This window comes from Bubalus bubalis, chromosome 21 (assembly GCF_019923935.1).
Source record: "Bubalus bubalis isolate 160015118507 breed Murrah chromosome 21, NDDB_SH_1, whole genome shotgun sequence".
Lineage (NCBI taxonomy): Eukaryota > Metazoa > Chordata > Mammalia > Artiodactyla > Bovidae > Bubalus > Bubalus bubalis.
This window is the reverse complement of record NC_059177.1, coordinates 50,801,380-50,813,961: the sequence shown is the minus strand read 5'-3', so window position 1 is coordinate 50,813,961 and position 12,582 is coordinate 50,801,380. Positions and strand designations below refer to the sequence as shown.

The 12,582-nt window shown below is 60.8% G+C and overlaps 1 protein-coding gene across 15 annotated transcripts; it reads right to left on the bottom strand.

The window, feature by feature from the left end:
* Window positions 1–975: 975 nt before the first annotated feature.
* On the bottom strand, window positions 976–12,431 carry USP19 (ubiquitin specific peptidase 19). 15 transcript variants are annotated; one of them, XM_044933565.2, is made up of 28 exons: window positions 12,222–12,431; window positions 10,441–10,700; window positions 10,133–10,171; window positions 9,822–9,950; window positions 9,603–9,736; window positions 9,220–9,522; window positions 8,877–9,099; window positions 8,594–8,750; window positions 8,435–8,506; window positions 8,214–8,329; window positions 7,892–8,112; window positions 7,613–7,808; window positions 7,403–7,536; window positions 7,147–7,305; window positions 6,952–7,062; window positions 6,388–6,498; window positions 6,202–6,303; window positions 5,350–5,490; window positions 5,125–5,243; window positions 4,783–4,920; window positions 4,374–4,687; window positions 4,164–4,274; window positions 3,855–4,071; window positions 3,621–3,773; window positions 3,364–3,524; window positions 3,105–3,283; window positions 1,868–2,124; window positions 976–1,474 (listed from the first exon to the last, which is right to left on the bottom strand). In XM_044933565.2, exons 2-27 carry the CDS (start codon window positions 10,562–10,564, stop codon window positions 1,897–1,899), a joined length of 4,092 nt encoding a protein of 1,363 aa, XP_044789500.1. In that variant the 5' UTR covers window positions 10,565–10,700; window positions 12,222–12,431; the 3' UTR covers window positions 976–1,474; window positions 1,868–1,896. The 15 variants fall into 15 exon arrangements, with proteins under 15 accessions (XP_044789500.1, XP_025127798.3, XP_025127799.3 ...); XM_025272013.3 differs by lacking the exon at window positions 1,868–2,124 and having other exon boundaries at window positions 7,892–8,106; window positions 12,222–12,430; XM_025272014.3 differs by lacking the exon at window positions 1,868–2,124 and having other exon boundaries at window positions 8,883–9,099; window positions 9,220–9,519; window positions 12,222–12,430.
* Window positions 12,432–12,582: the final 151 nt, after the last annotated feature.

The window sequence follows — 12,582 nt, the reverse complement described above, 5'->3', positions numbered from 1 at the left end:
GCTGAGGGGTACTAGCAGGGCCCACATGCTGGGCTTATCGTAACACTGACCCCTCAGGCTTGGGGGCAGGGATGGACCACTGCGGTTGCAGGGCCCTGCCCCACCCTTCCCTACCTTACACTCTTTCTGGCTTGCTTGAACACCTGCCTATGACTATTTTGTTGTTCCCCATCCCCCTCCAGCTGGAGATACCCACTCCTAACCCTGTGCAGTTGGAGACGGAAGTCTCACGAGACTTGCCCTTGCCTTGCAGTATGTGTGCACAAAGGCAAGTGTGCTGGGACAAGCCTGCTGACCCACTGTGGGCAAACAGCCTGGGATACCTGCCAGAAGCCAGTCTCAGGGAATCAAGGGAGGAAATGGCCTGGCAGGGGCCTGCACCCTCCCTTCCACAGGAAGCCAGCCAAGATTAGCTCTGGTCCTCTCTGCCTATCCTTTTGGAGCAGGGTCTCCTTCCCCCAAACCCAGTTTTTTTCCTGCTCTATTCTCCCAAGGGATCCAGATGTTTTGCAAACTACAGCAAAGAAATACCTGAGAAAAGGAGGGACTTCCCTCCACCCACATGTCCTTCCTGTTCCTCAATAAGTCCTTCCTGACCTGCTATCTGGTTGTCAGCCCCAGTGCCTACACCTTTTACTCCATGCTGTCAGCTTCTGGAGTTTCATGGGGTAGAGTCCACCTCTTGGGTCTGAGGTACTGATGTTGCCAACCATAGCTGCCTCCAGGCAGGACTCAGAATCAGTGGACTCAAAGGGCAGAAGTCAGGCCCCAAACATCTGCTGGCGCTGGGGGCTTGGCTTTATGACCCAAAGGGCCTGAACTGGAACCTCATCATCTTTCCTCAGACCAGAGCACTTTACAGGATCTTTGACACACACTCACTCACTTACTCTCTCTCTCTCTCACACACACACACACACACAGATGCTGCAAAGGGCAGGTGGCCACAGGACCTAGTGTATCACAGTGACTAAGTCTGCTTATTTGTCATTTATTTTTAAAATATATTTAAACAGCAGCAATCACTTCCAAAATGCCAAAAAAAAAAAAAATTACAGTTTTTTAGAATAAAATTATAACGTTTATAATGCGAGTGAGAAAGAACCGAAGGTACAACTGAGAATCAAACCACGCAGCACTGGGGGTGGCTGGAGAAGCCAAGGCCCACTGGTTGGGGTGGGGGGATGGGTCAAGGTGACAAGAGGTCCCAACTTGTGAGGCTTCCACCCTCAAATCATCCCCCCAACTCCCCATTGACGAAGCCAGTGTCCTCTAGGTTAGAGAAGGAGAAGCGGCAAAGAGCTGGCCCTCTGGGGGAGATCCCACAAACCCAGTCCCCCCACCAGCCAGGGACCTGCTAATCGACCTCCTCCATGTTGCTGTAGGTGGGGGCTGGGCGGTCCACAGAGGGGGCGAAGCGTTCAGGGGCTGTCCGCGTGGGGGCCACCTCGGGGGCCTGGCCAGGGCCTAGTCCCTGCAACAGAATATGAGGACAGGGGTTGGGGGCTGCCCAGTATGCCGCCTGGCATCCCGGGGGTGCTGGCTTGGAGCCCTGGCACCCAGGGGAGGGCCCCAAGGCAGGCGCAGACAGCAGCGGCGTTGAGACAGAGAGACGAGATCGGGCCTGAACAGTCTAGCTTTATTAACACTTTAAATACAAGAAACTGCTTGGATAGGGCTAAGCCCCAGGTCAAGGGTAGGAGCAGCAGGACAAATGGACAGACGGCTGGACGGGATACCCACCCTGGGATGCTCTGCCCCTGCAAGAGCCACAGTCCCCACCCTGTCCCCTCAGAAGCACCCACTGAGCCCCAAGTCAGTCCCCACCACAGAGGCAGGCATGGCCTGGTGGGGAAGGTAGGTGTACCAGCTCACAGCAGCTGCCTGCCGGTGAGCTCATCTCCAAGGGCTCTGGGATACCAGAGGATAGAACACGTTGAGCACAAGGGCCACCAAAGCTGCCACGGTGCCCAGAACAAAGTATCGGAGACAGCCCTCGTCTGGTGTGGTAGGGCCACGTGGCGGGGGGCCCACCCAGTCTTGGGGCCCCCAGGGACCCAGAGGCGCAGGCCCCTCGGGTACCGGCTCTTCCTCGGCCTCCAGCTCCTGCCAAATCCGGGAAGCCTACGGTGTGTGGAAACGGCCATCAGCGCCCAGGGCAGGGGTGAGTGGGGAGGGAGACCCAGTGTCCCTAAGACCCCTGGCCACAACAGTCCCACCCAAGGTAACTGGCACTAACCCCCTACATCCCAGGTCAGGCGGCACAGAGGGCAGGCAGGAGCCAAGTGGGTCACTCGCTGGGTTGTTGAGACAGAGCACCAACCATGACAGGTGAACCCTGAAGGCCCTGTGGCCTCAGGACACCCCCCAGTGGACATGCAGCTTCCCGCTGGGGTGCAGTTAGTGTTGGGGGTTAGCCGGTCAGTGTTTTAGCCCAGGCTCCCCACAGAGGAGACTGGCTCATGGAGGACATAAGTGCCAAGCCCAGAGTCATCTCCCGGCTCACAGTGTGATCACATCCTGATCACAGTCTCAGAGTCTGCGCATAGAGGGCTCAAGGGAGAGCAGCGCCAGGAGGAGACTAGTCCAGGAAAGAGTTGGGGCTGTGCCCACCAACCAGGCCTGGGACCCACGTCAGCAAGAGAGACAGAAGATCCTGAAGGCCCAGCAGGAACAGATGCCCACCTCAGAGAGGGGGACGGCCACACAAGGCTATGGACTGCTGGCGCAGCCCTGGCCTGAGTGCATGTCAGAACTCGGGGACAGTCATAAGGGAGGGTCTGTGGGCCAGCGTGTGGGGAGCAGCAGAGGGAAAGCTGGGAGTGCTGGGTACAGTCCATTCACAGCCCGGTCAAGTCTGTAGCAGCTCCTGGCCTGTATTTGATGCACACACCCCTGGCCACGTGTTGGTGTGTATGTGCCTCTGTAAGTGTCCCTACAGCCAATAATGGCTCTGGCTAAGGCTGCAATGTAAGGGAACCCCATCTGCGGCTTAAAAAGCCAGGGCTTTAGGGGCTGAAGGAGAAGAAGCTGTGCTCTATGCGCCGCCCCCCAACATCTGAGAGTTGGGCCCCCCTAGCCTGCGAAGCCTCCCCGTGCCTCACCTGGCTGGCAGCTGACTCAGCTGCAGGGCCCAGGTCAGGGTGGTGCTCAGAGTGACCTGCCCGGGGGGGCCTCTCCACGGGAGAGTTCCGCCGGCGGTAGAAGAGGACATAGGCGTAACGCGTCACCACCTGGCTCTCGTCTACCGTTGTCACCGTGCTATCGTCGAACAGGCGCCAGCCTACGGCAAGGCGGGGAGAGTGTGAACAGGGCCTGCGCCACCGCCCCTCCCGTCCGTCCTGTCGGCGTGTGTGCCCTCACCCACGTCGCTGCGCTGGCTGCTGCGGTCGTTGGGCAGGCGTGCGCAGGCGGTGTAGTGGCCGCCAATCATGCCCCCGTAGTGGTTGATGACGGCGTACAGGTCATAGCTGGGCAGCTGCTCCTCTTTCTGACCAATACAGAACTTGCCCAGGTCCAGGTTCCTGCGGGGCCAGCCCGAGAGTGGTCAGCCGGTCAGCAGGTGCCCCTCCCAGCCGCCACCACCAGCCCTGACCGCAGGCAGCAGGGCCCTGGCTCACCGGACGGGGAACTCCACCAGGTCGTTGATCTTGTCGCGCCAGATGAAGCTGCGGAAGGAGAAGCGCTTGAGCTGCACGATGAGCACGCTGGGCAGGCGCCACAGCAGCAGCTGCTTGGAGGCCTCGCGGTGCTGTTTGCACTGCGGGCAGTACCTGAGGGCGGATGGGGCACGGTCAGGGGCGGCAGAGCGCCTGGCGCCCCCGCCCCCCACCTGCCGGCCACCCTGGCCTCACCAAGCCTCCTCGGGTGCCAACACCTCCGGCCGTGTGAAGAGGTTGAGGCACTGGTCCAGCGTGAAGTGGCCGGCGCGGGCAGCCTCGCCGGCAGACCCAGGGTCCTCGGCGCACTCCAGCTCCTTGGAGGCCACCAGCACGAACTCCTGCAGGCGCTCGTTGTTGCGCCAGACCAGGGCCAGGCTGCAGTCGTCTCCCAGCTCCAGTGGGACGTCTCCTGAAAACGGGCAGGGAGGGGAGTCACACTGCTGTGGGGAGCCGCCAGCCCAACCCACGCCAGGGCTCCCCCGCCTGCCGGCCTCAGACAACCTTTGTCCTCTAGCCGCTGCTCTCGGTTGGACGCATCAATTCTGTAGATGAAGAACTGGGGAGTGTGGGCACTCAGGGCTTCACTTGGGTGTTGGTACCCGGGCACAGCAGCTGAGAAAGGACACGATAATCAGAGCTCTCCTGACTACCAGGGCCTGAACCAGCTCTCCCCTACCTTCCCTACCCCAGAGCCTTTTAGCAGACTTTTACCTTCAGGCCGGGACACCCTCTCACCAACAGTCAAGGCGCCAACTTCAACAGGCCCACTGGCCACCATCTCAGAAGAAATGCCGCTGGTGCTGGGCACAGGGCCCCGATCAGGGGATGCCCATGCCCGGGTGGCCCCAGTGTCCCCCTCAGCCACAGGGGTCACCAACTGGAGCTCTGGTGGCTGAATGGGGTCCCTGTCACTGTCCCCGGCCTCCAGGGAGCTAGTGGAGAGTAGCGTGGTGCAGCCAGGGCCCTGGGACTCCAAGGCCATGCGGCCGGGCTGGAAGGGCGGCTGGAACACACTCACAGAGTACCTGGCGACGGGCCGCAAAAGCCAGTAAGAATCCCGACCAGCATGGCTGGCGCCTCTGCCTTCCACCCCGCCTTAACCCAGGTCCTGGGCACTTACCGGGCATAGCCCTCTAGCAGCTGAGCAAGACGGGCGTAGGTGAGGCGTGAGGCGGGGACACTAACCAGGAAGGGGTAGCCGATGTTCTCGGGGCGGCAGAGGCCCTTGTGGTCAGGCCAGTGAGTTTTCTGACAGAGCCTGGAAGGAAAGTGGAAGGAAGAAAGGGGCTTCAGCCCTACCTCTGCACCAGGGCCAGCCCAGCTTCCCCAGGGGTCTGGGAGAGTGGCGGCAGATGGGGAAGGTAGAGGACTTAAGACACCCAGGTTTTACGTGAAGAGGGAGGATGGCAGGTGGAAGCAGGAGCAGGGACGGGGCAACACGGTTGTGTGTGGGAGTCCTCACTGGTTGCAGTAGCCCACGCGGTAGCACCGGGTACAGCGCTTCAGCTTCTCATCCTCTGACTGCTGCTTCCGCTGGCAGGCTGCACACTTGGAGATGGGGATGCTGGGCACCTGGGGGCGCTGGGGTGGGTGGCCTGGCTCAGCGAGGGCAGGCGGGGCAGGCAGGCCATCCCTGCCCCCCCCCCCCCCCCCAGGACCCTGGGTCAGCGGGGTGGCCCCTACTCACCTGTTGTACCTCTAGCACCACCACCCGCTCCTTGGCCAACTCTGGGGACAGCAACTCGAAGCAGAGGAGTGTGTCGGACGGGGACACGGTGTCCAGTGAGTGGGAGGGCAGGAACACACGGTGGAAGCGATTCTTAATCACCTGGGGATAGAGAACACACAGATCCGATGTGAGGACGAGCGCTTCCCCTAGCCCTGCTCCAAACCACAAGATCTGGCCTTGATCTTGGGTCACTGGGGACTTGTCAGGGATAAGAAATATGTGCCTCCACTGGCAGCAGCCTCAGTGCCCAATGGAGTAAGGAGCCTGGTGCATACAGAGGATGCAAGATCAGGATTGGGACAGCTATGAACTGTACCAGCTTTCCACACCAAGGGCCTCAACCCTGCTGTCACCCCCGTGGGCCCTGTGCAGACTGCAACGTGGTTACTCTGGAGGGGCCACCTTCCAAGAAGTGTGCCCCAACCTCTACCCCGCTGAGAAACAGGACACTGCCAGGCAGCAGCACACAGATCGGGGAAAACAGGAGGGAGAAGCACGATGCAGAAGAACCAGAGCTGGTGGACAGCTAGTCCTGTGGCCCAAGGTCCTTATCTAATGAAGAGCAGCTGGGGGCCACCACCAAGAGGGGGAATATATTCAGATGATGGCAGGGAACTGAGGGCACCTCACGTGCACCACCCAAGTGCCTGGTTTCAACCACGCCTCATCCCGCAGCACCCCACGTGTCTGTGGTCACATGCACGTCTGCGTGGACACATACAGATGCTAACAACTGCACACATGTTATCTGTGTGCTGCGAACACAGACACACGTCCCTGTGCAGAAGGGGCAGGGAAGGACAGACACACCTCAGCCAGACGCAGGTTCTCAGGCTTCACATGGACACTCTGAGATAGGGAGTCCAACACTTCGCTCGCACTGGAGTTCTCTTTGCTGACGCTCACCAGAAACTGTGGTGACAAGAGGAGAGTGTCCGTCGGGGAGGGAGGCCAGGGTCTAAGGCCGTAGCCCGGAAGTACAGGCCAAGTTCTCACCTTGATGGGCTTGCTGTGGGGCTCCCGGGCGAAATAGAAGACAGGGAGAACCTTTTGCTTCTGGGGCAAGGGCACTGGCAGGTACAGGAACGGGTCAAAAGTGATGGAGACCTGCAAATGCACAGGTACCACTGGGTGGCCGCACAGGGAGTGGAGGGGCAGGCTGCTGGTGCCCAGAGCGCCCGATCCAGGCCCGAGGATGGCTCTCGGGCCTCACCGCCCAGCCTCAGGCTGAGAATGTTGGATAGACCAGGAGAACCGGCAGGAGAGAAGGATCCCTGTTTCTGACACTGGAGGCCTGCTCCGCCAGGCCCCTCCCATGTGCCTTTCCAATTTTTCCCATACCCAACTCCATCTCAGGTCACCCAAAGAGTGCTTTCCCCTCAGTCAGGAAGCCCTTGCAGCCTGACCTCTGCAGCCCACAGGGCCTGAGGCCTCCCCCAAGCTTCTTTGCCCAAACTGTGCTCTGCAGCACCTAAAGGTACCTGTGCCTCTGAGCCCATTCTGAGTAGGCTAACCAGGACAAGCTGGGGGGTGCCTTTCTTTCTAGGGAGCCTGTCACACCTTTGCACACACGGGGCACACCAGCTTCGACTTGTACTGGCCCTGAAACAGGTCCACGATGAAAGAGTCGTTCCTCATCTTGTGCCGCTGCCAGGCTTCCTCAGCCACCACCTGAGGAGCAAAGTGGTGAGGGCCGAGGAGATCCGGGGGCCGGGACGGGCTGGACACAGGCGCACCTCTGCCCCCAACTCTGACCTCATCAGGCCGCCCATCTGAGTCCACAGTCTCCGTGTAGGGCTTATTCTGAATGCGGTTCAAGTCCTCGTGCAGCCCATCCAGCAGGAAAGCCATGAACTCCTGGGCATCGTGCTGGGCATAGCCTGTGAACTGGCTGGCCTTGCTCGCCACGATGGCCTGGATACATGGGCAAGGTGTGAGCCCGGAGCCCCAGCACCGGCTGGCTGGCCCTCCCTGCCCTCTCCAGGAAAGGGGAGGAGTGGCCACAGATCACCTTCAACTTGGAGGGCTGGAAGGCATGGTGGGTGCCCTTCCACAGCGCCCGGAGCAGCACAGCAAAACCGATGGCCAGACGCCCACCAGTCCCCAGCGGGTTGTTGTAGTTGATCTCAGCCTCGAAGGAGCGGTCTAGGGACAGCAGCCCAGCAGAGATGTGAGCGGGGGCAAGTGTCCCCTGTCCCCGGGCTCCAGGTGCTGCTCTCACCATGGAAGAAGTCCCGCAGCTCCCGCGTGTTAGACAGAGACTGAATGACGCTGTTCATGAAGCAGGTATTGCCTAGGTTGACGAGGCCGGTGAAGCCTGGCAGACACACCTTCTTCTCTTCCTCCTCCTCTTCCTCCACACTGTCTCCACTCACCGGGCTGTGGGGCATTGGAGGCACCATACATGTGGGCTTGGGCTGTGGGAGCAAGAGAAGCATGAGAGAGCAGCCCTGAGCTCTCCAGCCTCCAGCCCTAGCCCTCTGCACCCCAAGATTCTCACCGACGCCAGGTGTGGCTCTGACTTTGGGGCTACATGCTCCATGGGGGTGCGGGTGGCCACCCCATCGAGGCCTGTGTCCTCAGATCGAGCCTTGGGTTTCTCCTTCTCCACGGCCCGGGCTTCCTCCTGGCCTGTCAAGGGATGGGGTGTACCTCCCGGTGGGGCTGAATCCAGGGGGGATGGACCTGTCGGCACGGCGACCTTTGCACCACCCACTGCACCTTAAAAAGGGGGAATGGGGGGCTGGTGGTTAGCAGCATGTGGCAGGGGGTGGGGGTCCAGGTCCCAAGGACCAGGCAATGAAAGGAGCTCGTGGGCAGACCTCGTGCAGCCGGGGCCTCCAGGCCCCCCCAGCGCTGGCTCTGCCGCTTGCGGAGGCAGATGTCGATGCGCGAGGCCGTGAAGCAGAAGGTGCACTGCTCGGGCTCGATCAGGTTCCTGCAGGGGAAGGTTGCACTCAGGGCCTCCGGTGGCCAGACGGCCCAGGGACATGGACTGCAGAGCAGCAGGACAGGCAGAGGGGCGGGGCTGGGCACCACCCACCTGAGCTTCACCTGCCAACGGAAGATGGTGTGGGGTCCACAGCCCGGATGCAGTCTCAGGAAGTTTCCGTCCCTGCAGGGGCAGGGCACGAGAAAGAGCGTGAGGCACGCTGCCCTGCCTGAAGCACACTGTCTGCCCCGGGTCTGCCCACCCACCCACCTGGTCTGGAAGATAAGCGTGAAGTCCTGCTCACGGAAGAGCACTCGAGAGGTGTCCCTGCGGATTTCCTTCACGTACACGTGCACCACCACTGAGTCCGGCCCCTTCTCGTACGAATCATTCTTGACAAATGCCAGGTTCACCGTGGACTCGGGCTCTATATTGAGACCACAGCTCAATGCCACCCAGGACAAGTTCCAACCTGTTCCTATTCTACTCCCTGCCCACACACTCACCCACCCACCTTGCAGCTCGAGCTCGGCCTGCCCAACCCCAGCCCCACCTTTACCATCCACCAAGGCTGCAGCATCTGTGGCCACTGCCATCTCCTCCTTGGAACGATCGTCCTTCTCAGGGTCTCTGCTCCGGGCCACAGTAGGGGACACTGGGTCGCTCCTGGGGGCTGCTGCCTTCTTTCCTGTCAAAAGTGCTAGATTCTCCTCTGAGCCCAGGAGGCAGGTCTGGGGGGTCAGTGGTGGTACACGGAGCTGTTCCTCAGCCTCAGCCTATTCATGGCAAGATCATGGGCAGGATCAGCCTTGGGTCTGGCGTGCGGCTCCCTCTCCACTGGAGTCCACACCCTTCCCCCTCACCTCCCAATCCCCAAGCAGGCACCCCACTCTCACCTGGGTGGCCGGCTCAGCCAGGAATTGGGGGGCATCACCCCGAGGCCCAGGGCCATCTCTGGGCCCTTCCCCCTCTGGCCCTCTGCGGAGATGCACGGCCCTCTTGGCGCTGGGCCCTGCCTGGGCCCCAGGACCAGCCCCAGCGCCTACCTCACCACGGCCCTGGGCCCGCTTCTGGTTGCGGGCCTCCTGCTTAGCCCGCCGGGGCTCAGGGCCTGGCTCCAGGGCAACGGGAGATGGCTCCTGCCCATTCTCCTGGCACCGCAACCCTGGCACCAACTCCTGGGTCCCTAGAGGTTTCTTCTGCCAGAGATATAGCAGTCAGGCTCTGTCAACTACACTGGGGATCCCTGCCTCTCCCCTCCCACCACTCTGGGACTTACCAGCAGAGAGGGCCACGTAAGCAGAGGCACCTTCTTGGGCAGTGACAGCTGCAGGAGGCCACCTTTGCGAGCCTGCACTTTGGTGCAAGAACTCTCTATCTCGGCATAGAAAACACCACCCCACTGCCGACCATCTGGCAACAGAGTGGAGGAGTCAGCTGGGGCAGGGGATATCAAGGGGCTCACATACACTGCTGGCCTCGGAGCAGAGGGACGTACCTGGGAGCCGCAGCACACAGTCCGTGTCTGTGAAAGCAGCGTCAACTTCCTCCAGCCGCACGGGACCGGTTCCCACGCGCAGCTTGACAATCACCTCATCAGCACTCTGCCTCCAATCGAGCCCTAAGTCTATACAGGGAGTGACCAAAAGACTGTGAGGGTCTCGGTGAGCTTCTGGTGAGGATCAGCAGGTACCAGACACCAGCCCTAACGGAACTGCTCTAGACAAGGGCTATACCCCCACAGCGCCCACCACCACTCTCCCACCAACCAAAGCACTCTAGCATCCAAAAGGCCTATTCTTTACTCACCCTCTTTGGTCTGCTCCTCCCGAGGAGTGAATGCTGACCCTGACAACAAAGGAAAGAACAGGGAAACGAAGATGGACAGGTAGCCTCCGAGACTCGAACACCCCATCAAACACCATGTTGAGGACTTCAGTCAAGTACTACAAACTTCAAAGCTGATGCTGTACCCAGCCTGCCACTGATCCATCTCTCAGCATCAGATGAGGATGGAAGGAAGAACAAAAAGAGTCGTCTCCCAAACCCCCCATGTGTATGTTCAATAGGAAGGGAGGAGGAGAAGGCCACAAAGGCTCCAGGAATGCCACTCCCACCTCTCCTAGGATCGCCGTCTTTGCTCTCCTGGTTTGCTCGATCCTTCTGCTTTTTCTTACTGGTTGCCTCCTCCAGTCCTGGGGGCCCTCTCCTTGGGCCTGTGGCGCTGGCCCCACCAGACATCTTGAGCCGCTTGGTCGACAGCCAGAGTGCCCCGGGGTCGGCAACGGCGTCTGGGTCAGGGCTACGACGCTTTCTTCCTGGCCCAGCTATCTTGGCAACTCTTTGTGGACAAATTCTCCAGCAAGGAACAGACAGCCTAACGAGAAGGGGACCAGTGATCACTACCAAGGGCCGGAGTTTGCTCCCTGGTTACACCCAGGGCTCGGCAACCTAGGACATTTCTAACCCTCCAGAGCAGTGTCTCTCCAATACCTGAGGCATCCCTGGCTACTCTCAGACGATGCCTAAGGGGGACTAAATAATGCACGTAGGAGCAACCACTTCTGGCTGAGCCTCCTAGATGCTGCCACACAGACCCACAGAGAAAGAAGCCTCACTGAGGAGGAGCCAGGTCAGGGCAGCCATGGCCTGGGACCAGGCTCCTCCATCAATCTGGAGACGAGCCATGGCTCCAGCCCACAGGGCTGGCGCTCTGAACAGGGTGCTCACTTTTCCTTCACTCTCACTGGCTGCTTAGTCACCACCCGAGAAGTAGGAGGTGGAGGAGGAAGCCAGGAAAGGAGACAGACAATTAAACAGCAGGAGGACCAGGCATTGTAGCTGAAAACAGGCCCAGCCCAGGTGCTACCACTGCCCAGGCACGGTCTTCAGGTTAAGGTGCCCCACCTGCCACATGACAGTTTCCACCCTTCTCTGAACCTGGTTCTATGCACTGCTTGCTTTTGTTTTCTTTTTTCCCTACGTCTGAAGAGATTCTGCTCTCCAGCTGCTGTCCTATGCAGAGAGGGTCTTGCAAAAGCTAAGGTGAAAAGGGTATTCTGATGTCACACTTCCCTTTCAGCAATATCTTCACCTCAAGGCGCCCTGAAACAGACATTATCCCCTTCCTTCCCAGGTCCGCCCCCTCATCAGCTCTCAGCCAGAGACTTCTACCCACTTTCCCACAGACCCACAAAGGGATTCTGGGCTGTTTCTCCACCCAATATAAAGTTCTCAAAACTAAGATGAGGGTGGGGATGAAGAAGGCGTGTATCCAGGATCCCTGGCAGCCCCCAGCACGGCCTGAGACAGTGGCAGGACAGATAGTGACCAGTCTGTGTTCCCCAGTGTGAGTGTGGAGGGGGGGGGAGGTGAATGGGGGGAAATGTCGGGGGCGGGAAGAGATTCTTCTACGGGTCAGATGTGGACTGGTGGGCTGGATCTCCAATGACGACAGATCCAGAGTCGAGGGATGGACAGCCTCCGCCTCTTTGCTCCCATGCCCCAGCTGAAGGTCGCGTCCCTCCCCTATCCTCTTGGGACGTTGAGGAGAGAAAGGGGCTGCCTAGAGACCCAAGGTAGCCTAATCCGGCCGCGCCGGGTTACTGACCACAGACCAGCGCCCCAGCCGGGCTGCGACCCAGTTCCAGCCTCCGAACCCCGGGCCCACCACCACCTCCTCTAGGAAGCCGCCCTCACTCGCCGCCAGCCCTCTCGGAGACGGCCGGCCGGCCACAGGCTGAGTGTAACGGCCCCGCCTGCAGCAGTGGGCCCTGCAGGCCGCCAGACTCGAGGGGTGGAGACTGGACGGCCCGTGACCTTGAACAGGCCGCCCCGGGCCCGCGTTGCGGCCTCCCCGCTCCGGCGCGACAGGCGAGCAGCGGCCAGCCCCACTCACCGAGCGAGGCCGCCGCCACCGCCGCCAGCCCTCTTCGGGCCTTGGCAACCCGCTCTCGGTTCCGGTTCCGGCGTCAGGTCGGTTCCGGTTCCGGCGCGCCCCTCCCCCGTCCCGGCGCCGCCGCCACCACCTCAGCTGCTTGTTTTGTTTCGACTTCCAGTTACGGCCGCGGGTGGCTGCACGCAGGACCGGTGACGCACATCCGGCGGGAGCGGGCACGCGGCGCCGGGCAGCTCCGGGGGCGGGCCGAGCGGAGGGGGCGGGGCTCCGGTGCCTGGGCCTCGCTGGGGCCCGGTGGGTGGCCGCCTCTACAGACTCCTCCCAGAGACCCCGCCCTCCCCAAATCAGAGTCCAGACCACA

Bases quoted from the DNA above. Each gene is read 5' to 3' on its own strand.
- USP19 (XM_044933565.2), bottom strand. From the start codon at position 10,564: ATGTCTGGTGGGGCCAGCGCCACAGGCCCAAGGAGAGGGCCCCCAGGA. The intron at 8,507-8,593 runs GTGGGTGGGTGG...CTGCCCCTGCAG, and splicing joins ACGCTTATCTTCCAGACCAG to GGACGGAAACTTCCTGAGAC. The intron at 8,113-8,213 runs GTCTGCCCACGA...CCCCTTTTTAAG, and splicing joins GGAGGCCCCGGCTGCACGAG to GTGCAGTGGGTGGTGCAAAG.